Source organism: Drosophila montana, unplaced genomic scaffold (assembly GCF_035044405.1).
Source record: "Drosophila montana isolate Dmon_TW-CO22-7 unplaced genomic scaffold, ASM3504440v1 contig_1505_1, whole genome shotgun sequence".
NCBI lineage: Eukaryota > Metazoa > Arthropoda > Insecta > Diptera > Drosophilidae > Drosophila > Drosophila montana.
The window spans coordinates 1,092,323-1,118,792 of record NW_026996452.1 but is presented as its reverse complement, the minus strand read 5'-3'; the positions used below and the strand labels follow the sequence as shown (position 1 = coordinate 1,118,792).

General features: G+C 44.0%; 6 protein-coding genes across 7 annotated transcripts; 2 read left to right on the top strand and 4 right to left on the bottom strand.

Moving 5' to 3' along the window:
- Positions 1-4: 4 nt before the first annotated feature.
- Positions 5-7,802, bottom strand: Sbf (SET domain binding factor). The gene is made up of 11 exons (XM_064695722.1): positions 7,669-7,802; positions 7,111-7,325; positions 6,942-7,045; positions 6,572-6,880; positions 5,440-6,408; positions 4,367-5,379; positions 2,694-4,288; positions 1,041-2,634; positions 862-986; positions 717-799; positions 5-655 (listed from the first exon to the last, which is right to left on the bottom strand). Exons 2-11 carry the CDS (start codon positions 7,163-7,165, stop codon positions 563-565), a joined length of 5,940 nt encoding a protein of 1,979 aa, XP_064551792.1. The 5' UTR covers positions 7,166-7,325; positions 7,669-7,802; the 3' UTR covers positions 5-562.
- Positions 7,803-9,119: 1,317 nt separating this feature from the next.
- LOC135438698 (methylcytosine dioxygenase TET) lies at positions 9,120-15,540 on the top strand. Its single transcript, XM_064697112.1, has 5 exons — positions 9,120-9,313; positions 9,373-11,207; positions 12,205-14,466; positions 14,526-14,650; positions 14,720-15,540. The coding sequence occupies exons 1-5, from the start codon at positions 9,151-9,153 to the stop codon at positions 14,904-14,906; spliced, it is 4,572 nt and encodes a 1,523-aa protein (XP_064553182.1). The 5' UTR covers positions 9,120-9,150; the 3' UTR covers positions 14,907-15,540.
- Positions 15,541-16,384: 844 nt separating this feature from the next.
- LOC135438707 (WD repeat-containing protein 55 homolog) lies at positions 16,385-18,264 on the bottom strand. Of its 2 annotated transcripts, XM_064697124.1 has the most exons (2): positions 18,106-18,264; positions 16,385-18,036 (listed from the first exon to the last, which is right to left on the bottom strand). In XM_064697124.1, exons 1-2 carry the CDS (start codon positions 18,111-18,113, stop codon positions 16,530-16,532), a joined length of 1,515 nt encoding a protein of 504 aa, XP_064553194.1. In that variant the 5' UTR covers positions 18,114-18,264; the 3' UTR covers positions 16,385-16,529. The 2 variants fall into 2 exon arrangements, with proteins under 2 accessions (XP_064553194.1, XP_064553203.1); XM_064697133.1 differs by lacking the exon at positions 18,106-18,264 and having other exon boundaries at positions 16,385-18,044.
- Positions 18,265-18,388: 124 nt separating this feature from the next.
- On the bottom strand, positions 18,389-19,502 carry Rad1 (Radiation insensitive 1). Its single transcript, XM_064697145.1, has 2 exons — positions 19,353-19,502; positions 18,389-19,290 (listed from the first exon to the last, which is right to left on the bottom strand). Exons 1-2 carry the CDS (start codon positions 19,500-19,502, stop codon positions 18,565-18,567), a joined length of 876 nt encoding a protein of 291 aa, XP_064553215.1. The 3' UTR covers positions 18,389-18,564.
- Sws1 (SWIM domain containing Srs2 interacting protein 1) lies at positions 19,371-20,142 on the bottom strand. The gene is made up of 2 exons (XM_064697157.1): positions 19,982-20,142; positions 19,371-19,923 (listed from the first exon to the last, which is right to left on the bottom strand). Exons 1-2 carry the CDS (start codon positions 20,091-20,093, stop codon positions 19,502-19,504), a joined length of 534 nt encoding a protein of 177 aa, XP_064553227.1. The 5' UTR covers positions 20,094-20,142; the 3' UTR covers positions 19,371-19,501.
- Positions 20,143-21,073: 931 nt separating this feature from the next.
- On the top strand, positions 21,074-22,092 carry LOC135434108 (stromal cell-derived factor 2). The gene is made up of 2 exons (XM_064690519.1): positions 21,074-21,276; positions 21,400-22,092. The coding sequence occupies exons 1-2, from the start codon at positions 21,216-21,218 to the stop codon at positions 21,987-21,989; spliced, it is 651 nt and encodes a 216-aa protein (XP_064546589.1). The 5' UTR covers positions 21,074-21,215; the 3' UTR covers positions 21,990-22,092.
- Positions 22,093-26,470: the final 4,378 nt, after the last annotated feature.

Genomic DNA, 26,470 nt, shown 5'->3' with positions numbered 1-26,470 from the left:
TTCATTCTTGTCAGCATTATACGTATAATCACATGATATTATAGTATCCTTCTTTATATATGCACATTTACAGTACGTTTTTTTTTTGATTAGTTATTTTTTACTTTTTACTATTTCATTTGTTTAGCTTTTGTCGCCTACATTAATTGCTGCTAAATATTCATGTAATTTATGCATTATGCGAGTGTTAATAAACAACTTTTGACACTAATTCAACTTATATATGTAAAAATATTTCGGTTATAAATAATACACACAGAGCTACTACAGATGCAGAGTAATACACGCGTTGACAAATAAATACTCTCTCAAGTATAAAAAAAAAAAGGGAAACATTAATAATAATAACGTTAATTGGATTGTCCTACAACAAAACAAAACATTCAGCAGAATATATATATATAGAAATAGGTAGGGGAGCAGAAAACGAGGAACACGCATAGAACGGATGCCTACGCAGAAGTTGCGGGGGAGGATTACTTAATAGAATGCCAGGATTTAATAACAAATGGTATTTTGTTGCTGCTATGGCTATGGCTGCTGATTGTGATGGATTATAATTCTACTGCAAACAGGCCTGCAGCTTTTCAGTCCACTCCTGCGCCAGATTCGCATTCATCGCATAGAAGTTATAGGTGCGTTTCGAGGTTTTTAGCTATAAGAAATGAGATGGATTAGATATTTTCAATTTTTTTTAGAGTACAGAATCAATTTACATCAAAGAAACCCTTTTCGTCGACGCGCTTTGTGCCAATTTGTGCGGGTTGTGCGGCCGTCACCGACTGCACCTCGGCTAGCTCTGTTAAATTAAGAATACATTTACAGATAATTTCTATTTAAATTCAATAAACGTGATTTTACCTATAAAGCCTTTGGGCGCTGTATCATCGGATGTGTCATAGTAGCGCAGCTGATGTTTAATCGAGTCCAGAACAAACCAACGCTGTTTCCAGCCCTTGAGCAGGGCGCCACGTTTATAGAGATGTCTTAAAAATATATGTATAAAGATATAATAGATAGGTTCAGTATATGGAGCTTACCCTTCGTGTGTACGATTCTCGGCAACATTGCTGCTGAACTGATTATAGAAATGATGACTGGAGGTGCGCGCGGTGGTCGCTGCACTGGATGCAATGCTGGCAGTGTCACCCTGAGACATGTTGACATTTGGCGGTCCCACGGTGCCGTCTATGGCCTTGTACTTGGTGCAATTCTTCATGGAAAGTTCGGTGCACTTTTCATGGTAGGAGTTGCCACAGTCCATGCACCGGTAGCCAACAGGTCCCCAGAGCAGCTTAGTGCAGTGATTGCAATTGGTGGGCGTCGTATATGGATGCTTCTCAAAGCGATGCGGATGAAAATACTTATCCTGATAGCCAGCGAGGCGTCCCTTCATAATGATCTCGAGCGTGGAGCGTTTATGCTGATGCGTTTGCACCAGCATGCTGCTGAGCGAGGTTTTGCGCGACATGGGCTCCATATGTGGCACTACAAGATTGTTCCACACCAGCTGCCACTTTTGTGGCAGATGACCGCGCTCTGTTTCCGCCTGCTTCACCTCGCTGAGCAGGCACACGTAGGCATTGGGATTGCACTTCTCAATGTTGTCATAGCCGGCACTGATGACCATACGTTTGCCCTTGATTTCGGATAGATCGATTTCATCATCCACATTGGTCACTTCCAAATCGTAAGGGGGTCCCTGTGCCAACTCCTCGTTGGTATAGAAGCCCCACAGATCCAGGGCAGCTACGCTATTCTGCGGACGCAGCACCACATCCTTGTTGGAGGAGTACAGGAAATTATAGAAAATGGGCGATTTGTTGTGCTGCCGTTCGATATAGTCAAAAATCGAGTGTCCGATGCGATTCAGTTGTGTGGGCGTTCGCGGACTGCGTATGTCCAGCGGATAAACATTGCACTCATCATCCGAACCATTCGCAGCACTGCCGCCACCACCAAACATATGCTTGGTGCTCAACGAGCCGCGTTTATCCTCCATGGACGCAATGCCGGAATCGTAGCGCTCCAGCTCGCAGTCAAAGAGGAACGTGCGAAAGCGACACGAGACCACATGATATGCCAGAAAACGCAAATAGAAATCATTGAACTCGAAGGCCATGGGAAACTGTCGCTGCAGCTGATAGACCACATCGAGAAACTGCAAAAAGGTGGGCGCAAAGGCAATATTCGTGCTAGCATGCGATGCCTTCAGATTGCTGCGATGGGCAAAGCGATGTCCGAATGCCAGCCACTCCTTCTCTATCAGCACACGAAAGCCATCGATGCTGCGATAATATGGATCCAGACAGAGCTGTGCAATGGCTGAAAGCTGGGCGGTAACATCGGACCCATCTTCTAGCGACAACATGACGCTGCTCTCCTGCAAATCAATAAGGTCCACCACGGCGCCGGATAGCTGCAGCAGCGTTGAGATTTGCTGCAACCAATCGGATTGCTCCACCATCTTGGGAAAACTCTGACCATCCGCATCATTGGCATTATGCGAGGGCATGCAGGCGCGTATTAGTTTTTTAAAAGCTGAACGGGATTGCCGTATATCCGGATAGTCGACGGGTATGAAATCCGCACAGAAGTCACCATTCAAATTCGACTTGCCCTGCGATTTTTCACCTGTCAAAAAACAAAACATGTGATTTCCAATTTTTTGTGACTTTGATTTGCGAACCTACCCAAGGCATATAGCCGCATCTTGCGAAACGCATGCGCCGCTGAGCTCCTTTCATTGCCCTTCATCGTACCAGCTTTGTTGCCCGCACCGCCGGATTTGCTGCCATCCGTAACACTTAAATTTGATCTTTGCTTGCGCATCAGCTCGGGCGTTAGAGACTGATGGTCCTCGCTATGTCCGAGCAGCGAGTTCATCGAGAGATTCATGCCTGTATACTGATTGAGTGCGTCCAGCGGCGTCAGCTTGGGCATTGTATTGATCAGCGCCATGAAATACTTGTCCTGCTCCGGATAATGGGTGACATCATTGTGCGTCATGGTATTCCCGCCCGTTGTATTCTTAATCATGCCAATTACGGATTTGCTATTCGGCTGTGCTCCGCGTATGAGCAGTGATCCATTGTTGTGCCGCCAGGTGGGCAGCGGTATGCGCTGACCCTTAAAGCAGCGTCCCAGATGCGTCATAGCTGCATCGCTGCACTGTACCGGTGCCACTATAATGGCCGGATAGGTGCAACACGTGGCATAATTGGCATTGGCATTGCTTATGCGAAAGCCGAGCTGTGCCTCCGCATCGAAACCCAAGCGTTTCCAGTCCCGCACATAGCTGCGCTCGCGCATTCGCTCGATATCCTTGGTGGTTAGCAGGCGTGGCAGCGCCTCGTTCTGCTGTGTCTCAAACTCGTCCGCCTCCTCGAGCTCGTCGTCTATGGAGTTAGTTTCCAGTGCATCCGCGCTGCCGCCGCCGCCGCTACTCCTGCCCAGCTCATACTCCGGCACCAATTTGCGTTTCGTTTGCGTCTTCTGCTTAAAGCCAGCCTTTTGGGCCGTGCGTAGCAGGGTCTTCTTGGCAAAACCCTTGAGCGTTGAGTACTTTTCCTTGGTCTTCAACGGCACAACGCCTTGGAGCATGGTGCCATAGGATTGAAATGCGAAATACTCAAATTCATCGCGTGGATGTCGCGCCTTGTTTAGCGTCTTGCGAAACGTTTCGATTTGCTCCAGCGTCACCTCCGTATCGAAGGCAATCTTGAGCAGTTGAAAGCAGCTAGAGCGCAGCTGCAGTCCATCTGGCAGCGTCTGATCCACATGTGCCAAATATAGCATTGATATCTTCTTCTCTTTGAGCAGCGAGGCAATGGGAAAGGCGCGCACAATTGTCTGCTCGCAAAAGAGCGGATCACAGGGCGAGCCCTTGAAAACAATGCGATAGTTGGTCAAAAATAAAGCTCCCTCGGCGGGTATCAAGCACTGGGTGTCATCTTCGCGTCCGTCCGGCATGAGAAAGCACCGCAAGTGATCGGTGGCCATTTCTTCGCCGGGCAGTAGGCAAGGCGTTTGGATCTTGGGCTTTTGCACATGCGGATGCCGTTTGGCCTCGAGATAAACTGGCTCCAGGGATTCAATGTGCATGTGTACCACGCCCGGCACCATGTCGTGCAGATTGCGTATATGCTCTGATGTGACGCCACCCTCCGTGCAGACGCAATCAATGAAACGCGAGATGGTCTTGCCCACGGTAACTCCTATCTCGGAAGCATCATTCTCCTCGAAACCCTCATCGGAATGTTCGCTCAGGCTGTGCGAGCCCATAATACTGAAAGTAAATTACATCGATTAGATATTCAGTCAGCCAGTTATCCAGTTTTACGTAAATTGTTTGATATAGTCATACCTATTGGAAACGCTCTGGTTCTCCTCGAGCCGGAAGGCCAGCTTGGGCTTGCTGGCCGCATCCACATTGACGTCAAGCGGTATCAGCAGGGAGACCATGCGATTGGCAAAGTGTATGGCCTGGCTGTAGAGCGTGGACTCTTCCGATTTGGCCAGCTCAGCCTTTTTCTCCTCCTCGATGGTGGGACTTTTCCGCAGCTGCTCTGCGGTTATTTCCAGCGCCGTTGGCTCCTCCAGCGGCACCTCGTCCAGCACACAATTGGCCTCTTTGTTGTGTTCGTTTTGGCGGCGCTGAAGCAAATAGAGTGCCTTGATTTGTGCCTGCACATCCTGAAAGAAACTGGACTCCCAAAACTGCAAATTTTTCCATATTCCATGATCCTGTATCTCCGTATAGGCGAACTGTACCACGCCCATCGAGAGTTTACGACAAAATATAGTAGACATGGGCAGCAAAGCGGCCGCCACGGTGTACTCATCCACGCCCGAGGAATTCTGCAGCGCTTTGTTCATGAAGCGCACCACCAGATCAAATTGCTGATGATCTAGGACCGCCTTATTGCCATGCACATAGCCAAAAAGCTCGCGGCACAGGATGAGCCGGGCATCCCGATGCTTAAGCGTACGCATGACCGCGGGCAACAGTTTTCGCGCATCCGCAATGCGATTTTCAAAGATGTAGGCGACACAGGTGCGCAGAACCTCCAAACGACGCACCGAATTGTGCACCGTTGTTGGACGCACGTCCAGCGCTTCGGGCAACCTGGGACCCATGGGTATAATTCTGTGCTGATTGCGTGTTACATGAAAACGCTGCGACTGGCCATTCTTGCGTATGCCCTCCTGTATGATCAGCTCTACCTTATCAACGCTTATGCGTGGAAACGCTGGCTGATGGATGCGCTGAAACGCGCCCTGCGGTGGCCGGAGCACCTTCTGGGCATAAGTGGCGGGCGCAATAGATGCTTCGTTCTCGTACAGCGTGCGTCCCAGCTCCTGGATATGTGTGAGTATCTACAGCAGAGAAGAAGCAAGCATTAGTTTAACATTAAGTAGACATTTTTGCTTACATACGAGATTCCGATTTTGTGCTTCCGTTTTGAGCAGCTCGTTCATGGAGCTATACAGTTCATCCCAGGCATCAGCGGCACGCCAGGGTGGTCCTCGTTCATTAACAAATGTCGTAAAAAACATGCTGTCGAGGACGCGAAACAGAAACTCGCTTTCGATTAGATCGCGAGCGCCTAAAAAGCCAGCCTTATGAAATGTGATCACCGTTTTGGGGTGAATGCGTATTATGGTCAGGCAGGAGCGATAGCCCTGGAGCAGCTGTGCAAACAGGCGCATAAATATCGCGCGTAGCTCCTTATCAATTTGTGCCTCCGTCTTAGCTATCGTTGAGGTGGGCCGCTCATTATTGGGAAAGGCGAGATCGGCTTGCGCCAAATTGGGAAAGAGTATCATGCTGAGCAGATCCTGCGTTTGCTCCCACAACGGGGATGGAAATATAGGCACCGGTGGCGTCAATGCATCCGGTATGGTCACTAGACCACCATCCAAATCTACCACAATGACATCCAGCAAATCCGTGATCTCTGTTTGCAGCGAACTGTGTATGCCCATTATAAAAGGCGTCGGCGTGGACAGCACCTCCGTGAGCGGCGCTGGAAGTATGGGTATATACACGTGCGTATAACGAAATGGATACATGAGCGCAACCAATGCCCTGCAGCTGTCGGTCAGATGCCAATAGCACTTGGAGTGAAAGAGTATTTTGTTTTCGGTCATCACGGCGCACAGCAATATCAGCACATTTTTAATACCCAGCTGTTTGAACAGAAAATAGACACCGCTGCCCGTCGTCGGCAGGGAGGAGCTCTGTGGCGGCTGTAAAGATTGTTTGTCACCCGCTCCAATGGAGAATCGCACTTGGGGACCGCCCGCGGGTGGCACCTGAATGCAGCCGAGTATGTTGCCAATCAGATTCTCCATGGCATATGGCAAGTTCTCAATATATACTGTGTAGATGGTGCCCAGGCAGTTCTGTAAATTAAAAGGTATATTCAATATTTAGCTCGTTTATAATTAAATCTAACGATTTATAGTCATAACTGTTATATAACATTTTTGTGGTATGTTTATGATATTATTATTATTATTATACATTGTCGGTTGAAGTGTTTTTATTTTTATTTTTAGCCTTTACCTTAAAAGTCTCCGCACAATCCAATCGGGATATGAGCACCAAACACTTGGGAGCATACATAATGCTGTGATGCGTTATGGCCTCCACGGGTGGCGGGCCCAGCAAACCGCGGCTGCAGTTGCCATTGCTATTATTGCCAATGGTCTCATCCTCATCGTCCACGCTGCGTGTCTGGGTGATGGCCAGCGTTTCGTGGAAGCTCAGGCACGCACAATAATGCTTATTCGCATCGATATCGGTGAGCACGGAAATGAAGAATTTCGGCTCTTGTTTCTCATACGATAAATTCCAGCCCAGCGGCTGGCAGAACTAAATTTGTAATTATGTTGAGTTAATTACGTCTAAATTAAGAAACAAAGCCTACACTCACCCATTCGATGCCCTCGATGAAGGGCGTGTCGGGCCAATCTTTCTCAGGAAAACGTTGCACAATTTTGCCGCATATTGGCTGGCCGCTGACATTGCCGGCAGTCTCTGCAGACAAATAAAACAAATGTGGATTATATACATATTTATTGATGTATGTATGTCGCACTCACTTTCTTTGTCGTTATCGTAGCCAACAATTACAAAGTAATCAGCGAGCCGGGACATCTCGTACGCTTACGCTACAGCTGCACATTGCAGTCTAACTTGGAACTGGTAGGGGATCTGGGAGACTTTTGCTGTTTTTTATTGTTGTTCTTGTTGTTTGTGTGTATGTGTGTGTGTGTGTGATGGGGGCTGCTGCTTCAGATTTTTACGTTTGCCAAATCTACAAAGTAAAAGCACAAAACGAATAAAACAATAGTGTTGTTGTTGGTGTATTTTTTTGTTTTCATATACACACAACCGCTTTGGCCGCCTGCCACAAACTCATTTGCATACAACAAAAAAAATTTGAAGCTTTCAATTAATATAGCGCGGCGTTTTGTGTTTGGCATAAGTAATTAGTTGGCATTCTTTTTGCCTTTTTTATAAGCAAACACATTTTTAACGTACACAAATTTTAAGCCACAAACCACACCCCGCCCCTATGTGTTAGTCCAGTTGGTTACATGTATGTGTTTCACTATATATACATTTCTGTTGAAATTCACATATATGTATATATGTACCGTTTAACTGCTGGCAATTTTTAAGCGTCTAGTGTCTGGCACTTTTATTATAAACAAATTACTTTAACTTTTAGATTTTTCATGCCTGCGGAATGTAGGGTTGTTGATATGCTATCGATATTTTTAGACTTATGATTCGATGTATCTTAACAGTGCTATGCAACGGTTTTTTTATGGTCAAAATCATTATGCAGCACTAGCAATTGTGGCGCATTCAAGTAAATTTTTCAATTCTTCTAATTTTAAATTGCACAGCTATTTAAGCAGCTCAAAATAAGCATATATGAGGAAGCATCTTTAATAAACAACTTATGCTTTTACTAGTACTTTTAAATGTTGTGGCATTTGCTTATCGATGTAGCGCATTGCAAAAGTCCAAGTATCGATACATCGATACTCATAGTAGTCAGTGTGTGTGTGATTTTTTCCCTACGACGTTCATATTTTTGTGCTATTTATGCGATTTTAGTAAAGTTTTTGGACTTTTAATCTCAGTTTTATATAATTAGATCGGTGCATAAGCAATTAACGCATGTGCTTGCTACAAAAATACATTAAGCAAATGACTGCGTCTTTTGCAAATTAGCAGTTCCCCAACATTGGCATTAAGGTGTCTTGTCGGGCTTCGGGCAGCAGGTAAGCTACAGACGCTCTCCCTCTGTTCGTCTCGCAAGCTCTCCCTATTCGCGGTCTCTCTCTCTGTCTCACTTACCCACTCTCATTGACCACCAAAATATTTTGCTCATTTCGTCTTATTCTGCTCACAGCTGTTTTTGGGACAGTTCTCAATTTCTTATCAAAGCTGCAATTCAAATAAAACTTTTATTGCATTAACGCGATTTTCGAGCGAAATGTGTAATGCCCAATGCATAGCCAGAGCCAAGTAAAAATCAGGTGACACTAGGACCCATTGACTGATGTGTGGAGTTTTCAACCCAATTCATTCATGATTGGTATAACATGAATAATGTAGTGCTACAGTGAGCATTCGAAATAAATTATTGACATCTCTCAAATACTTATAAGCATAAAATATTGTAAGTTATTTAAAAAAAAAAAAACAACAATCACAAAATATGTTGTACTTTCTAATACAATTTTTCAAGGGAAACCTAATTACATCATAAAAGATAACTAGCCTGCATAATCTCTTTATTGTTTATATTGTACGTTCACCGACAGTCAGCAAATCAGTCGATCCGTCAGGACAAGCTGTTAAATACCATGTTTGTTATTGGTTATGAATTATTGGTTAAATGAATTACATTATCAAGCAGCCAGACAATCATCAGGCAGCTAGTTAACCAATCTGTCAATCAGTTGGCCCGATAGGACAAATAGTTATGTACTATATATGTCAATATATAGTTAATTGACGCAGTAGGCGTCTTAAATATATATATGCAACATTTTTTGTTTTGTTTTTCTCATAATACTCATATTTATGTCATCGCGCAGACACATTAATAATTTTTCTCATTTATGTTTCTCTTTAAAAGTAAAAACCAAAAAAAAAGCGTAAGCATGGAAAATGAACAGGATGAACTCAGACACAGACATATGCAGGAACAGCACCGTAATCAGCATCATGGCGTACCAATCGGCTATTCGGATGTTATGCTACAGCTTGGCGGCCAGGAGGGGCGTAAGTGCAACGGCTTACTATATGTTTTGGTATTAATCAAATGATTGTTTGCATTCTAGAACGCTCACCATATGCTGTATACTTTGAACAGCCACGCGATGCGCTGCCGGATAGCTATGTTGTAATGCCCACCTATTCACAGACATCCATAGACATGCGAACAGCACAGCAAACATCAGCAACTGCAACAGTCTCTGGTGGTGGTGGTGGTGGTGGTGCTGCTGCTGCTGCTGGTGGTGGTGATGCTGGTGGTGATGGTTATTCGCCCATGTTTCAGTATCAGCCGGCGCCCAGAAATCTAAATCGAGAATCCTATGCGGAGCCGGCAAGCTCAACGGGCAACAAATGCTGGAAATGCAATATCGTACGCGATATCTGCCATTGCAATCGGCTGGCGGAGAGCAATGCCGGCTATCCGACGCCCATGGAGCATGTGCATTCCACACAATCAAATGGCGCTGGCGCCGGCGAGCCAACGCAATTCTTTGAGCTCAGCTCGACGTCAACGGCCGCCACAACCACGTTGTCAGCGGCGGCGGCGAGCAGTGTCAGCAATAGCCGCACGGACAGCGCCCAGTTCATTCCAAATTACACACAACGTAAGACTGAAACGGATGGCCTGTCGTCGCAGCAGCAACAACATCAGGAGCAGCAGCAGCAGCAGCAGCAGCAGCTGGATTTGCCAGCCGAGCAGCAGCACCATGAGAATAACAACAGCAGCAACAATAGTATGAATCCGAGCAGCAGCGAATCGCATTTAGACAGCATCTGGCCTGCTGCCATGGATGATCATGCTGTGGATGAGCAACTACTGTTGCAGGCTAGAAACAATTCGGCTGCTGTCTACGAACTGCCCACCAGTTCGCTTTTGAGCTCCAACAACAGCAGCACGAACAGCTCCTTTGAGGCGAACAGCAGCAACAGTAATAATAATGCGCATTTGGTTAATGGGAATGCCACGGCCTATGATGATGTCACATCCAGTGCATCGGATACGGAGCATGTGCAATTTGCAAATACGCGCACCACTAACACAACCACGACAACCACATCGGCGGTGCAAAAGAAAAAGCATCAACAGAATCGTAATCGGAATGGCAGTGCAACTGGTGCTGTTGAGGCATCGTCAGCATCCGCTACCTCATCGGTCATTGAGCTGGATGCAACGCCCAGCACCAGCGCCCAAGCGCAGCAGCAGCAGCAGCAACAGCAGCAGACGCAGCATCGCAGTCGCCACGTCTATCGACGGCGGATATTTCCCAGCGTGCTGGAACATGCGGGCGACAACAGCAGCGATGATGGCTGGGATTTGCGAGCGGTGCGACCGCCAAGCAGCAGCAGCAGCGATCTGGACGCACGCCATGCCGATCATACGTATTTTAATAGTCGTGGTTATATGTTTGATGGGCTGCCGCCACCACCACCACCACCGCCCGATACCAGCTACATGCGTTCCACATCCGCCTCCTGCACAACGGCCACACACACCACCTGTAGCGTGGACTATGGTGGTCGAGATATTTGCGGTGTGCATCGTTTGAACAACGATAGAAGAGGCCCCACGCCCACAGTGGAACAGCATCAGCAGCAGGAGCAACGACCCGCAGCGGTGCTTAAAGCCTGCTTTGGTTCGGGTCTGGGCAGCGGCATTGTGCGCACACGCTCCCGTGTTCGGTCCATGGATGAGTCATTACCAGCCGGCAACAGCAGCAGCAGTAGCAGCCACAGCTTGTGTCAGCCACCCAGAAAACTGGCGCGCCTGGAGACGCGCAGCGATGTGCAGCTATCCTCCTCCAACATGTCCAGTTTGTCGCCAACTAACTTCTATGCATTTCAGCCAGGTCGTCATCGGCATCGCACATATGCAGAACTGGCCAGGAGCAACGAACGGCAGGTAAGACGGCGCAATCAGGCTGCTGAACTCTCTTTAAAAAATTTGTTATGTGTAATTTATCAAAGGAGAATTTATATTCTCTAGATCTAACCCTTTCCGTCGGTTTCTTTACCAACTGCGTTCTAACTAGTTCCCAAAAATAATGCATAACTATGCCATATTTTGGTTACCATGGTTGAAAATCAAGTTGAACTAAGATTTTAATACTAGAATAAGTGTGTTTAGAGGCAGATACCAAGGCGATACAATCGCCACCATTTCACAATTTAACAAAAATGTATTTTCCGTCTAAGCCATTCTGGTGGTTCGAACCATTAACTTTGTGCTTAAGGTACCGCCGCTTAGCCCACTACGCTACAGAAGCATGCCAGAAAATATGGGACAACATTGTGTAGTAGATAAAAAACCAATTTAAAAAGAAAATTTCGTTATTCTACGTTATTTCATATTTTTTTAAAATCCTGGATTTGAACCAGTGACCTCTCGCTTGTTAGTACAGCGATCAAACGCCAAAGCCAGTTCATATCTGTTGTTTGTGATATTTTTCGTACAAACATTAAACATTTTTTCCCAATTAAAGGTTAGATTTTCACTTTCGACTTTGGGATTAGGACTGTGTGTAGTTCCCTGTCCGGATAAACTCTTTACAGAATTACCTCATTAAATGGATTTACATTTAGGTTTATTTATTTATTTATTTTTTTTTAAACTTTACTGTCAGATTTCAGTTTTAAAAAATTTACAATACAGAATTTTCTAAAACCTATAAAATAGGCCTATAGAGATTATATAACTTTGAATATATTATATTATATTCATTCATTTTCGTGTTTGTTTTTCGTTTTGGAAACATTGAGCTACCAGAATTAAGCTTTTTGCAGTAACAACTATATATATTTATATATCGCACTTCGCATATGTCTGAAAGGGTATTTAAACTTCGGCAAACCAAAGGCGAAAGTTCCTGCTCGTACTCACTGATCTTTTTTTACCGTAGGAGGCTCAACAGTCAACGATACAGACGCCTCAGCAGCAACAACAACAGCAGAGGACACAGCAGACAAGTGCCGGCTCCTGTGTGATAACCTATGTGGGCAGACCGCGCGAGCCAGATGGCAGCAGGACGGCCAGGTCAGGCCCAACGGAGATGTCCAATGTGCTGCCATCCACATCGACAGGCAGGCGACATCACAATACACACACGAATTCCAATGGAGATAATGCGGTGCTAACAGCGCCCGATCTGCAGCTGTTGGACTGGTCCTCCGATTCGAATGATGAGGACGACGATGTGGTATTTGTGCACTCCACACGCGAGCCAATACTCTCCATAGACCTGACCTCCGATGATGATGGCTTTGGTGGCAGTAACGAGGCGGCGCTGCAGCAGCAGCTGCAACGAATGCAAGAAATAAGACAGCGCCGTCGTCAGCAGATGCAACAACACCAGCAGCAGCGAGAGCAGCAGCAACAGCAGCGGCAGCTGCGCGAGGAGTCTCTGGCCACGTGCAGTCGCACAGCTGGCGGCGTTGAGAATTTGAACGCTGCGCCCGCAGCTGCTGCCACAGCCACTGTTTCGGCATCGCTGCTGCCACGCCCCAATTCGGCCAGCGATTACGAGGAAAGACGACGTCAGCGTCCTGCGGGCACCTCATTTGCCTTCTACAGCGGCGCCCTGGCGGATCGTGTGGCCATCACGGATCACAACTACAGCAGCTATGATCATACGTCGTCGACCATGGGGCCGATTATAAATCTCAGAAGTCTATTGCCCACGCGTTGTCCCGGTTTGGAGGCCGAGGCAGCAGCGGCGCATTCGCAGCGCTATTTCCAGCCGATTACGCCGCCGCCCATGTGGCATTTTGGACCGTTGCCGGAGGGACAACCGCCGCCGCAGCCACCGCCGCCAGCGCCAAGTGGTAATGCGGGCTCCTATGTGCAGCATACATCAGCGGGTCCGGTTATTGCAACGCCAGTGGCGCCGCCAACAGAAGGAGCTGTGCCCAGTGGACGCAGCAGTCCCGCCGCCTATTATCATCGCTATCAGCCCTACTATGTGCCGCACTATACGATCACAGCACTGCCGGCGAGTCGCAACAATGGTGATTACTCGCCCGGACCACCAAATCCTCATTATCAGGGCGGATTGGGCAATGCCACGGGCAGCAGTCGCAGCTCACTGAGTGGTGCCATGAGCGCTGCAGCGGTGGCCGCCACGGTGGCTGCCGCTCAAGCGCAATCATTTCACGATCTGCTCTCACTGGCAAATGTGCCCAGCTCGCCGGTCAACAGCATGGAGAGCAGCAGTCTCGAGGATGATTATCATCATCGCAGCCAAACGATGAACATACTCAATCGGTCCACAACACCCGTGGCAGCGGCTGCTGCTGTGGCCACGGCCGCTGGTCCGCCGCCAGTTATGTCCTCCATAGTAACCGTAGCGGCTGCAGTGTCGCCGCCACCGCCGCTGGAGATGTATTCGGGTCGCACAACCATGCAGTATTGCGGTTCGCCGCCATTTAGTCTACGCCGCTCGGATGCACAATATCATAATCATCGGCAGCACTATCAGCCGCAGCCGCATCAGGGCCATCAGGCGCCACAGAATCAAATGCATGCGCACATTCATCCACCGCATCGTGCGAGCGCGATTGTGGCGACATCATTGACACCGGCGCCTCCGTATCCAGTGCATCAGAATCTGTGGTATCGACAGCAGAGCATGCAGGAGCTGCATCGCCGTCATATGACGCCCACGCCTATTGATCTCTCTTCGAATCCATTGAATCTGACGAGCAGCCTGCGCACACGATATTTGCACAGTATTTGCAATTGTGTACATGCACGCAATGGACCTGTCTCCAGTCTAGATCCTGCCTATTATCCGGCCTATGATGCAGCTGTGCAGCAGCAGCAAACATCCGCAGCCGCGGGACCCATTGATGCGCATCAGCCACCGTCACAATTGGGTCTACAATATCAGCAACAGCAGCAGCAGCAACAGCAGCAACAACAGCAGCAACAACAACAACAGCAGCAACAACAGATGCAGCAGCAACAACAACAGCAGCAGCAGCAACAACAGCAGCAGCAGCAGCAGCTGCAACATCAACAGCAGCGGCGTCGCGCCGCTGTCCATCATCACATGTTCCATCATTACTCGCCGCTACACCTCGAGATTGGGCTAGCCACGCCGCTCTCGCTCGGCTCGTCACGCATACTCATTGGACCGCCGCGTCCCAATCGTGGCGCCACCTTGGTAAGTACTTGGATTTCACGGCCTGATATATTTAATACTAATTATATTCCCAATCGCAGGAGATTATTGAGCGCAATACGTTGCCGCATAAATATCGCCGAGTTCGTCGACCCAGCGAAACGGACGAGGATGCAGAAAAGTGCGCCATATGCTTGTCGCTCTTTGAGATTGAGAATGATGTGCGGTTAGTAGCAGCATGTCGGTTATTCTTATGCCACTTAGTACATTTATATACATATCATCTGCCTTTCAGTCGTTTGCCCTGTATGCATCTATTTCACACGGACTGCGTGGATCAATGGCTGGTCACCAATAAACACTGTCCCATTTGTCGCGTAGATATCGAGACGCATATGGCCAAGGATGCGCTGGTGCCCAGCTCCAGCGGGGTTGCAGCAGCTGCCGCGGCTGCCGCTGCTGCTGGAACCGCCGCTTTATGACATTGTGTACATGGCATTTTCATGTAAAGCGACAACAAACGAAAACACAAAAAACAAACGGCTCTCAATCCACTGCAAAACACTAAAAAGGAGACACAACTTTTCAGACTGAGTTCGTCATGTTAAACATTCATGTCGGGGCCAAGCAGGCAGAGTAACAGTAACAACAACAACCACAATAACAAAAATTATATGTTTACAAAAAAACAATAATATTGGCATGTCCGGGCTGTGCACACTACTATGGTGCGACCTGAAGCAACAATTTTGTTGGTGTTGTTGCAGCTGATGCCGGCTGCCCCCATTTGGACGCACTATGGGGCAATGCATCTATTAACGCTAAATTTCCTGAGTTCGTCATGCAGGGGCCAGGCCGGCAGCGACAATGAAAATTCTCTTCAAATTCGTTTCAAACACAAAAAAAAAAAAAAAAAAAAAAAATTACAAAAAGAAACTTAAAGAAAACATCGTCAAACGTCAGCCAGTTGGAACTGTGAACCCACCAAAACAGGCGAAAGCAGGTGTACAAAATTTGCTGCGTTGCGTTAAATTAAAAACAAAAACAAAACTACAAAAAAAAAAGAAAACAAAACAAAAAACAATCGAAAGCAAAAAACTTTGGCTCAAACTCTACGTACATACATATATTATTATTATATATAAAAATTGATTGATAGGTGGTTTCTTTTTTTTTTGGCATATGGCATATTCGATGGTGAATCATATTTCCTATATTATAAAATTATGTCCATGTTTTGTGAAACGAAATTCTTGTGATTTACACCCACACATATATATGTACTACGTATTGTTAAAGTGTGAATGTCGCCTCCCCATGGTTAATAATTATTCAAAATGTACCAAACTGTAATTGTTATTGTATGACCCTAGCCGTGACCACTTCCCCTCTTTCCCATATTTTACAATTTGTCAATTACAATACAATTATAAAGTGTGTGGTACTATCGAAAAACGACAAACAAAAACATTCAATTCAAATGCATTTTAATCCTATCTATTGAATTCTATTTGTTGCCATATTTATAATTGATTTTCTGGTTAATCTAATCTGATCTGAAGCGTTGCGTGGTGCTTACAGCCACAAAAAACTAATTTTAATTTACGATTAAGTTTTTTCTGGGTAAACCCAAAAACAAAATCCAATTCAAAGTTGGTCGCAGGATACTAAACATTATATTATATTGATAAACATGAATTGCAAATCAAATACATATATTCAATATTACATTTTATACATATATTTCATTTTTGAAATATCGAACTCATTTTCCTCAGATATGGACCCGAATAAAAATCTGCACCAAAAATAGGATTCGCCTCTAGGAACGCTTCCAGCTCAACAGGATAACTACTGGGGCATATACGATACGCATATCTAGGCTAACATGCTAGATACTTGGATGGAGCTGTTTAGTTTGGTAGCCCCCATTTATATTATATTATATTAATGCCATGTATTTAGGTACATGCTAACTTTTATTAAGCTTTTACAGCACAAAGACTTAAAAACTACAGCTAAAAATTGTTAAATGTTTAACAATGATATATATATATAATGCCAAGCTACAGATTTTGTATGACTGAGATAGATACATCCTATATCTAGGTTACATTACTGGGTCCAGCTGCTGTATCGTTTCCACCATCATTGTCGTCACCGTCCTGCTCCTTGGTCATATCGGCAAAGAAGTCCGAGGCATTTGTGCACTTGGATGAGGGCAAATTGTGACGTTTCTCCTTGTAGGCATTGTGCTTCTCATTGTACTTGATGTCGCCAAAGTCCTCGAAATATTTTACATTCCAAAAGCGCACGTCGTTGTTGTGTGACGAGGATGCCAACAGTTCACCGCTGCAATTGATATCCAGCGATTCGATGGGCATATTATGCTGACCAACAACGCCCAGATTGCGGTAGGGAGCAATGTGACAGGCACGAATGTTACCATCCTCACCAGCCACGCACGCAATCCTGTCCGTAATGGGTACCATCAGACTTATGGGGCTCTTGATGCCCGGATACATATCGCAATGATAGCCAAAATAGCCCCAATTGTATGTATAAAGGCGTCCTTTAGAGGTGCCCGCCACCAGCTTGGAGCTGCCACGATAAATGCCCATGCAGTTGAGCTCCTCCTCGTACGGCTCCGATTGTACATATAATTTACGGGCACCGATATTGTAGGTGGTTAAATAGCCATCGGCACTGGTCGCCAACAGCAGCTTTTTCTGTTCGTTGGTAAGCATTTGGGTAATCTGATCCTCCACCTCCTTCAACTCGAATATGGCGTCTTTGGTGCGAAAATCCCAAAGCTTAACGGTGCCGGCATCATCCCCAGTGGCAAATAGACGCTCGTCGAGCACATGCAGCTTATTGATGGCATCATCGTGTGCCGTCTCGTATAGCTTCTTGAGCTTCTCCGTTTCCATGTCGGTGACCATGACGCACTTGTCCTTGGAACATGTAATCAAACTGCGTCCATCCTCCGTGAACTCGACATCGCGACAGGCCTTGGCATGCACCTCAATGGTGCGCAACAGTTTATTCTCCTCGATGCCATACTCGTACAGATGCACATCACCAATTATGGTCGCCAGAGCGATGATATCGCGCTCTGGATGGAAGCAAATGTCTGTGATGAAATCCTCTAGTTTGATTTCTGGCGGTGCACTGCGCGGCTTCTTTATAGCTGCTATAATGGCACGCACTGTCTCATCGGTTTCATCATCGTCATCCAAATGTGAGTAATCAGCACCTCCACTGGCGCCCGAGCCACTTGGTCCCCCTCCATCTGTTGCCGTTTGCTCCTTGCGCCTCTTGGCACTGCTCGCTCCACCAGCTGCAGCCTCATCTATCATTGAATCATCGGAGTCTGTGGCCTCCGCATTTGGATCGAAGCTGCCATCGCTGCTGATGCTCTCATCCGAGCTGCTGTGGCCGTCAGCTTGTTGCGGCTCTGGTGCGCCCATGTCCACCAAATCGTATTCGTCGTCATCGCTCTCGGATTCGTTGAGCACCTCCTGTTCAATTTCAGCTATTACACCAACTACCATATCGTCATCAATGTCATCGAGCTCGTCTTCATTCGCTGGCGCCTTGAAATGCTCATGCCTGTCCATCAATTCGATATCGGTCTGTTTGATATATGTTGACTTACTCGATAAAGAAATAAATACTTACGTATGCATAGTAGGAATGACCTAAAATCAGATTTTTTCTCGTTTTATTGGACAGAACACGCTTTTTTTCGCCAGAACCAAGAACCAAGAGTAGCAAGAGGAAGCATGACACACAACAAAACACATGCCTGGCGCACAGCTGATGGCATGGCAACAACAACAACAACTACTCAAGAACATTTGCAGTTAATGCGCCGAAACACCCTGTGGCCAAAAATTGAATGTGCCCAACAGAGCTCGATGACTTTTATCGAGGCTATAATATTAATGGTATCTTAACAATGTTTAAGGCTTGTTTTTGGTTATTTAATATTTTATGTAGTACTTAAATTATATGTACACGATTCGGCTGCATCTCTGCGTTTTGCCTTGCCTAATTTTTTGCATACAGGTTATTTAAGAAAAAAAAAAAAAAATTAGAACGAATGCAGTGCTGCCAGACAGTCGATAAAACATTATTTCAATTGCCGTCAACCTCTAGCAATGGTGTTATGAAAAACCTGACATACATCTCCTCCTGGTCATCGCACTGCATCATGAAATGCATCTCTAGCAAACCGCTGGCATCCGTTTTAATGGCCACCTTTGAGGCCACCTGCATTGCTTTGTTGGTTAGCTTGATTTGCTGGCTTTTGTAACGAGCCACCGTTGTCTCACGACAATTAAATAATATTATCATATCACTGGACTTGGCCACTTCCACGCTGGACTCTGCCTGCATGACGCCCAACGTGGTGATCTTAAAGTGTGGTTTTAACGGCGAAATAGTAAACTCATACTCATCAGCCGCCTTGTCAAGCTCATGAAAGATATTGGACAAATCTGGACCACGCATAAATATGGTATTTAAGCTTGAACTGTTTAAATCCAGCTCATACTCCATGGGCTCCTCCACGTTCGTAGTTTTAATGGAGCATTCTGTGCTGACCTGTTCGTCATCGTGCGGTTCCAGCAGCAGCAGCAGGGGTGCGCCTTCGCCCTTATACAAAATTTTGATGCTACAGTCGGACAGGCCAAACAGACTCAGGCACTCGGCCAGTACATTGATCTTCACACTGAAGCTTGGCGCGCCGTCGACCTTGAACTCGGCAAAGAAAGCGGGCGCTATAAATAATGTGGCCTGTATGGATTTGCCCTGCTCCACGGTAATGAGTAGCCCATCTTCACTAGCTTGCAGCGTGCCAAACTGTAAAAAGGTTATTGATTAATGACAGTTGAATTGTTCAAATTCTAATATAGTTTGTTTACATCACTGAAACAGATTGCTTTAATGGATGAGTAGAAGGTCTTTATGTGCTCCAAACGGCACACCAGCTTGTAATTCTCATACTGTGATTGCGTTAACATTCTGCGATTTTTAATGATACCCTTCTCGTACAGCAGCTTCGAGTGCTGCATCAATCCTCATAGAAATCGTTGTGGAAATATCTGAACTGCTCCAGCGTCAAGATCTGTGCCCGTGGCTCTAGATTTATAAGCCAATGCAAACGTTGTGCCAACACGTGCTCACAGGTGAACGAAACTCGATTGCTGTTGTTGATGTCTAGCTCCTGCTGCCCCTCCTCCTCATCCTCCCCCTCCTTGTCTGTTAATTGTAACACACAACGCTGGAAATAGGGGCACTTGCAATAATTTACACCTGGTACGACGCGCACAACATGCGCAAAGTTTCGCTTGCTGGTCAATTCCGCTATGCTCCGTAAGCGATCAGCTGTGTAGTAGATAATGAAGCTCCACTCATCCAGCAGACGTAGTGCCCGCTCTAGAAGATCCTCGCCCAACAAGGCGCTCAACTCTATAAACAACTGAGCGCGTTCAGCTGTAATAAACGTATCCGTTATTATTGTCTTATTTATATAAATCACCGCAAGGACTACCTGTAGTTAAGATTGTACCATTAGCACGTTTGTACTTAATAAAAACCTGCTGCACTAAGCCGGGTAAAAACAAATCTCCCGCGTAAATTAATTTATCATTATCAAGCGCCATTTACATATCTAAAAATTGCACGTTCGTCAAATTAGCGGCGGCGACTTAGCGTCGATTTTTTGGTACTTGGTATCGGAAAAGGAATCGGTCACTTTTAAATGCATTTATTTATGTTTTTAAGCACGAAACCAAATAAATTTAATAGTAGAAGTGTAAAAAATGAAATTAATTACTGTCTACATTTCTTTGTTTCGGAATTTTAGCTTATCATATGGGAAACCAAGGGGCTGAAAAATTAGATTTTCACCATTCTTTAAATATCTTGTTTCACGGTTAATGGCCCCGAAAACCTCGTAAACACGATTAAAGCCTTTAGTTTCACCTAGCCAATCTTGAAAAAATTATAAAAATCGATCAGCACGTTTTTATGATATTTGTACTACAGTGCAGCAACCATTCAAAATGACCTAAAAAAATTTGAATCGCAATTGAACCATAATATCTTTTCTCATGGATAATGGTTCTCAATGAACGCTATACTTATTTGAAGATACATCTTTCAGGAAGCCTAACGTATTAGTTCTAAACAAATTGATTAACCAGTTTTTTGAAAGAAATGAAGACTTGAAAATAATTGTCACTTTGCAATGAAAAATTATCTTTGATAAAGTATAATGCTGCCAAATAAGGCATTTAAGAATTTATACACAGTATTATAACAAAAGGGTGGCAATATTTTAACCTATATTTATTTTTTGCTCTGATAATGGCCCTTAATGCCCGGCTTTATTTGTTTTTGTGAAAATAAATGCATTTAAAAGTGAGCGATTCCTTTTCCGATACCAAGTACCAAAAATCGACGCTATGTCTCCGCCGCTAATTTGACGCACTCGTGACTATCGCTCCTCCACAGCGGCTGTGAAGGAACCGATATATAATGCTAGACATCAGCTGTTCTGTTGTCGTAGTGACTCGTTATCATTTATTAATGACTGATAGTTAGAACCAGTTCATTAGGGAAGTATTTTTCGCTCGCTCACTCATCGGCTAAGCCAACACTAGCTCACTGTCAAAATCGTTTGTTTGCGTGTACTCGATTTCGCCGCGTACGGCATTTCCAGCATTTTTACATATTAAATATTAGTTTAAGTACTTTATTGTTATTGTTAGAAGAAAGACAGGATGATGCACACACTGATCTTCGTTGTTTTAGCGGTAATCAGCAGTCTACCCAATAACAATGGTGCGTATTTTGCAGTAGCGGCGTCGCCGTTTATGTGGTGTGCTGTGATTGGCCACGCAGCTCTTGCCGCCCTACAAATATCAATTATACGATTCCTATCAATAATAACAAATACTCCCCCAGCTGTTCAGACTAACTATGTGACATGTGGCTCCATATTGAAATTGCTCAATTCGGATTATGCGTATCGACTGCACTCCCATGATGTGAAGTATGGCTCCGGATCTGGTCAACAATCGGTGACGGGTGTTGAACAGAAGGAGGATGTCAACAGCCACTGGGTGGTCAAGGCGCAAACCAAGAAGCTGTGTGAGCGCGGTGAGCCTATTGCTTGTGGTGCGACCATAAGGTTGGAACATTTAACCACCAAAAAAAACCTCCATTCGCATCACTTCTCATCGCCGCTCTCCGGCGAGCAAGAGGTGTCCGCATATGGCGTCGATGGTGTCGGCGACACCGGTGATAATTGGGAGATCGTTTGCTCCAACGACAGCTGGATGCGAGATGCACACGTAAGACTGCGCCACGTTGACACTGGCATGTATCTGGGCATGTCGGGAAGGTCTTATGGCCGTCCCATTTCTGGCCAAATGGAAATCGTGGGTCTGCACAGTCCGCAACATGGAACACGTTGGGCTACCTCTGAAGGCCTCTATATCGTTCCAAAGGATAAGGACTCGACGCACGCGGAATACGCTCACACGGAACTGTAGTTACAGACCAGGATAAGCTTTTTACGATTAGTTGATTACCTATAATTTAGCTGAATTTATGTAAAGCGAACCAGTTTGTTTGCATTAAAAAAGAACAAGTAAATTGGCGTTGTTTAACACTGCCCCAGCAGACGTTGCTTATTTAGTATATATTGTGGTTTCGTCGCGTTAGGCGCGTCTTTACAGCCTTTCTCGTGAAAGTCAAGTACATTTATTTATTCGTTTTTTATTTACACATTTCGTGTAATTGAGTTGCGAGTATTACGGCCGAACGTGAAACATATCTACTTTTGGTGAACTAAGCATTATCATGTACGTACGCATTATATTAAGGCATATAAATATGTACGTATGTATGTATGTATGTATATGCATACGTGTTTTAGCGCGCGCTTTTATACATACATTTTTATATTACGGTTTCGCCAGCTGTAAGCCCTTAACAGTTTATTTTTGCACTTTCCACAATATTTTCTTAATGGCTAGCAGCTAGCAGCTAGTTGCCGTTATAAACAATAATTATATTCATACAACCATTTATATATTTACATGCGAATATGATTAATAGTTTTTAAATGCGAATTAGATTTGCAACAGCGTTAAATACCCTGTAACATGCAGTTAAATAAGATATTGAAAGTTAAATCATTGGAGACTTCTGTAAATATTTTTATTTGTCTGCTTCTTTTTTTTTTAGTTTGTGTCATTTAATTTTTTTGCAAAAAGCAAGGAGTTTGGTGGTGAGAACTATTATTAAAACTGAGATATAAAATCTACAATGTGTTGAGGTTTGTTTACTATTGAATTGTTGCATTTGCATGCACAAAACAATGGAGGTTTGTTCTGAGTACATATGTATATGTATATGTATGTATATGTATGTATGGAAATTCATGCTCATTAGCTGGATGGTTTATTGTTTGTTTCTTTTGTTTAGAGCTTAGTCAATGCTTTGTGTGCCCATCCTGTCAGTCAGTAAGCTTAGTAAGGTCAAATGCAGCAGTATCACCCCCAGCTATGAACACTTTTACATATTTCTCATAATCGCGTTGTCCTTGTAACCATTTAAGCGTAAATTGCTAACAACCAGAAAGAATTGTGTTATCTGTTTCTTAGTGAGTGGACTGTATCTCTTAAAAAGGCTTAAATCGTACCCTATCTTAGGACTATATTAAAGGGTTAAAGATCATCTCTTCGGATACTGTTAAATTACACCCAAAACTTAAAAGCAGCTTGTGCTGCATTTTGTTTACTGCTGCCGCTGTTAGCCTTAACTGTTGTAACTACAATGGCCAAAACATCCGTTTAGCTTTATCGATTCTTGTTTATCAGTGGGCCGGACCAGTCTTCACAGCTAAATGACTGACTAACTGACAGATTGACGTACGCTTTCTTTAAAAGTTTGTTGCTTTATGTGTGTGTTACACAATATTATAATATAAGGCATGTGTGTGGGCGTGACTTCATCTATATATATCGTTCTCTTTGTGGCATACACCCACACACACGGACACAAACTTTACTCGCACGCACGACTGCATGGCTGAGCAATAAAAATTGTTGCCTGCTTTTGAGCGTTTGCTCGTTTTTAAAGCATACATAAATAAAAATAAAGTCGGCAAAATATTCAAACAATTTTTACAACTAGCCGGTTTAATAAAATGTCAGCTTCAGCATGATAAACTAGTGCACCCATATACACATATATTTCGAAGGCCTATCTAAATTTATTAACCTCTCCCAAGGCTAATGAGAATCGAGTGCCCGACGACCTGCTGCTTATTCTTGCAGCAGGTGCAATTGAGCTTAGCTCCCAGCTAGGCAAAGCCACCCTTTCAAAAAGTAGTAGTAGTAATTTTAATTAGGACGGCTACGCGCTAAGACAACAACTACAATTATACAATTATACATACCGGCAATCGAGGTCAAACAGAGAAATTCCTTCGCAAAGACCAGCAAAACGGTTATAAAACAAAATCTCATGCAACCGCACATGTGTTGTGCCTTAAACCTCCAGAATTGACATTGCAAGTGTTTCAAAATTTCAAGCAGAAACAAACCATTCAAAAATACATGGTACGTTAAATGGAATCCCGGTTCGGTTTAAAGAATTATTTTCAATATAATTGCTTTTTCGGCTGATATATTTTTGGTTTAAAGGCAAGTATATTTCTATAAAAATTAACTTATTTACCAATTTTAAAAGCCGTTGGAGCTGTCTAGACAAACTAAAATGATAGTTCCATTAATTATATTTATAGCTCGCAAAATCATTAAATTAATTTCGAGCTATTTGACGTATAATGCACAAAGTCTAGAGACATATGTATATAATTAATAATTTCGCTTCGCTGACTGCGTGAGGGTCAGGTTCTACGATTTGCCATCCATTCACGTAGGCGTAGGCTCCGGAGATTTAGTGCGCTTGGCCTTCTTTTTCTTTTCCCTGTCCTTTTGACTGTCGTCGGTGACGCAGCTCTCTCATCGCACTTAACATTGAAAACCGAAAACAAGCCCCTAAGTGGGCCGAAAAGGCCTGTCAACAACAACAACAACAACAACAACAACAACAACAACAACGGTAACTGCCGACGCCGCGCTCACTGAGAGTGCGCATCACAATACCCATTCCCAAGCTCAATTCGAGAGAACAGACAGTCAGAGAAAGAAACAGTTAAAGCACGTTGTAGACATACACACACATGCGTACATGTATGTTATATGCACATGTCGAATGTTGATAGTGAAAGTTCTCAGCAACTACAACAAAAATCAGTCTGTGTCTTTAAAGTTTACATGGGACTATAAGTTACAGCGAAAGCAAAAGTTTTCACACTTAAAACAATGCTCTTTCATATAAATAAAATTTGGAGATTATAAATTAAAAATATAATGTAATTTACAGAAAATATTCAATGAGATTATTGATATTTTATTTTGAAATAATAATTAAAAGGTTAGTTAAACTAAATAGCACAATTGTACCATTTAAGAAATATTGCAGTTGAAAATGTGGAAACTTTATAAGCTAGATTAAACATTCTTTTTATAGCAATAATATTGTTATGACTTTGCAAAAGCGGCATTTTAAAGATTTCTTTAACAGCAGCTGTTACAGTTAACAGATACAATAAGTAAGCGCGCTTGCCCTTGTCTATCTATCCAGTCCTCCTTCTGGCTCTCTCATTCCGTTTGCCTCTCTTTTAGCAGCCACGCAAATACCGTTAACACAGTACATCGTGAACAGTTGAGCGTGCAAGTTTAAGCTAACGAAACCGTGCAGTATAAAAAGCGCAAAAGAAACTGAATACAATTAAAACAAAAACATTTTGAAATAAAAAAAAAAAAATTCCATAAAAATGGCTGACACGGAAGAATAAACTTGAAAAATGTTCTATTATACATAACTTTCAATTTAGTGAAACATTTCTTACGCATATTGACGCGACTTGACGTTGTGTTATATAAATCTCAGCGAACATACACATACATATGTAAGTGCGTGTGTATTTGTGTGTGCGTATGGCGCGTGACTATGTATGTTTGCGCCCCTACAAATAGATATTGTGCGGTTCATTTTGTAGTGTCAATTAAAACAGATTAAGAATATTACGCATACGCAGTGTTGTCAGCATACAAAAAAAAAACATAAGATAAGCCAACAGATCAAAATAATGTAAGTTAGTTTAAATATATATTTGTTTTTAATATTGTTAAAAATAATTATAAGCCCCATACGAACTAAAATATGTATTTCTTGAATTTATAAATTATTTTAATTTGCTTACATTAATTGTCGCCTAGCATTGAAACTTGTGCGTATGTTGCATTTTAATTTCAGTTCATTTCATTCCATCTATATTTGTAAGAATTTCCACAACAGTTATTGATTATCAGTCCGTAAAACGCTGACCAGTCGTACCCATCCCACCTGTACCCATCCTACCTGTTATTGAGGCCCTTTCAGTCACGTCTTGTGCCCATTGTAGTTGAGTTAATTACTTATTCATTTTAATAACCGCACACTTTACGTTTTTTGCTTTCATGTTGTTCATTTTGAATATTCGAGAATTTTTTCATTTATAAATCCGCTCTTCTTGTTTGACAAGAATCTTTGAACCTTGCTTTAAAACTTCGTTTTCCACAAAAACATGTAAACATTCGCAAATCGTAGTTCTTGAATTTTCCTAATGCTAGTATTTGGCCCAAAAATGTGATTCCTTCGTTTTCTTTTTCTTTTATTTTCGATTACAAGCAGCTGCTTTTTTATTTCTGGTACATAATGCTTTCTTGTTGTCATCTGGCTTCCCACTGCCACGCCATATTTCCTGGCAAAACGCATGTCCTTCAGGGCTGCTATCCTAGTACATGCTTTGTTATCCTACCATTGTTACGCTCGTATTGTTTGTTTGTCTCCTGGTAAGTGTGCTCGTGTATTCGGCCAGGCGCAAGTAAATGGGAAAGTTGCCGTCAATTTCGGG

What these genes read in the sequence shown, in the direction of transcription:
- LOC135434108 (XM_064690519.1), top strand. Translation starts at nt 21,216, where the DNA reads ATGATGCACACACTGATCTTCGTTGTTTTAGCGGTAATCAGCAGTCTA. An exon ending in CAGTCTACCCAATAACAATG is followed by an intron (nt 21,277 to 21,399) that starts GTGCGTATTTTG and finishes ATACTCCCCCAG; the next exon opens with CTGTTCAGACTAACTATGTG.
- Rad1 (XM_064697145.1), bottom strand. Translation starts at nt 19,502, where the DNA reads ATGCAGCACTCGAAGCTGCTGTACGAGAAGGGTATCATTAAAAATCGC. An exon ending in AAGCAATCTGTTTCAGTGAT is followed by an intron (nt 19,291 to 19,352) that starts GTAAACAAACTA and finishes ACCTTTTTACAG; the next exon opens with TTTGGCACGCTGCAAGCTAG.
- LOC135438698 (XM_064697112.1), top strand. Translation starts at nt 9,151, where the DNA reads ATGTTTCTCTTTAAAAGTAAAAACCAAAAAAAAAGCGTAAGCATGGAA. An exon ending in CCAGGAGCAACGAACGGCAG is followed by an intron (nt 11,208 to 12,204) that starts GTAAGACGGCGC and finishes TTTTTACCGTAG; the next exon opens with GAGGCTCAACAGTCAACGAT. An exon ending in CCAATCGTGGCGCCACCTTG is followed by an intron (nt 14,467 to 14,525) that starts GTAAGTACTTGG and finishes TCCCAATCGCAG; the next exon opens with GAGATTATTGAGCGCAATAC.
- Sbf (XM_064695722.1), bottom strand. Translation starts at nt 7,165, where the DNA reads ATGTCCCGGCTCGCTGATTACTTTGTAATTGTTGGCTACGATAACGAC. An exon ending in ATTGTGCGGAGACTTTTAAG is followed by an intron (nt 6,409 to 6,571) that starts GTAAAGGCTAAA and finishes TTTAATTTACAG; the next exon opens with AACTGCCTGGGCACCATCTA. An exon ending in AAGCACAAAATCGGAATCTC is followed by an intron (nt 5,380 to 5,439) that starts GTATGTAAGCAA and finishes TCTCTGCTGTAG; the next exon opens with ATACTCACACATATCCAGGA.
- Sws1 (XM_064697157.1), bottom strand. Translation starts at nt 20,093, where the DNA reads ATGGCGCTTGATAATGATAAATTAATTTACGCGGGAGATTTGTTTTTA. An exon ending in TGGTACAATCTTAACTACAG is followed by an intron (nt 19,924 to 19,981) that starts GTAGTCCTTGCG and finishes CGTTTATTACAG; the next exon opens with CTGAACGCGCTCAGTTGTTT.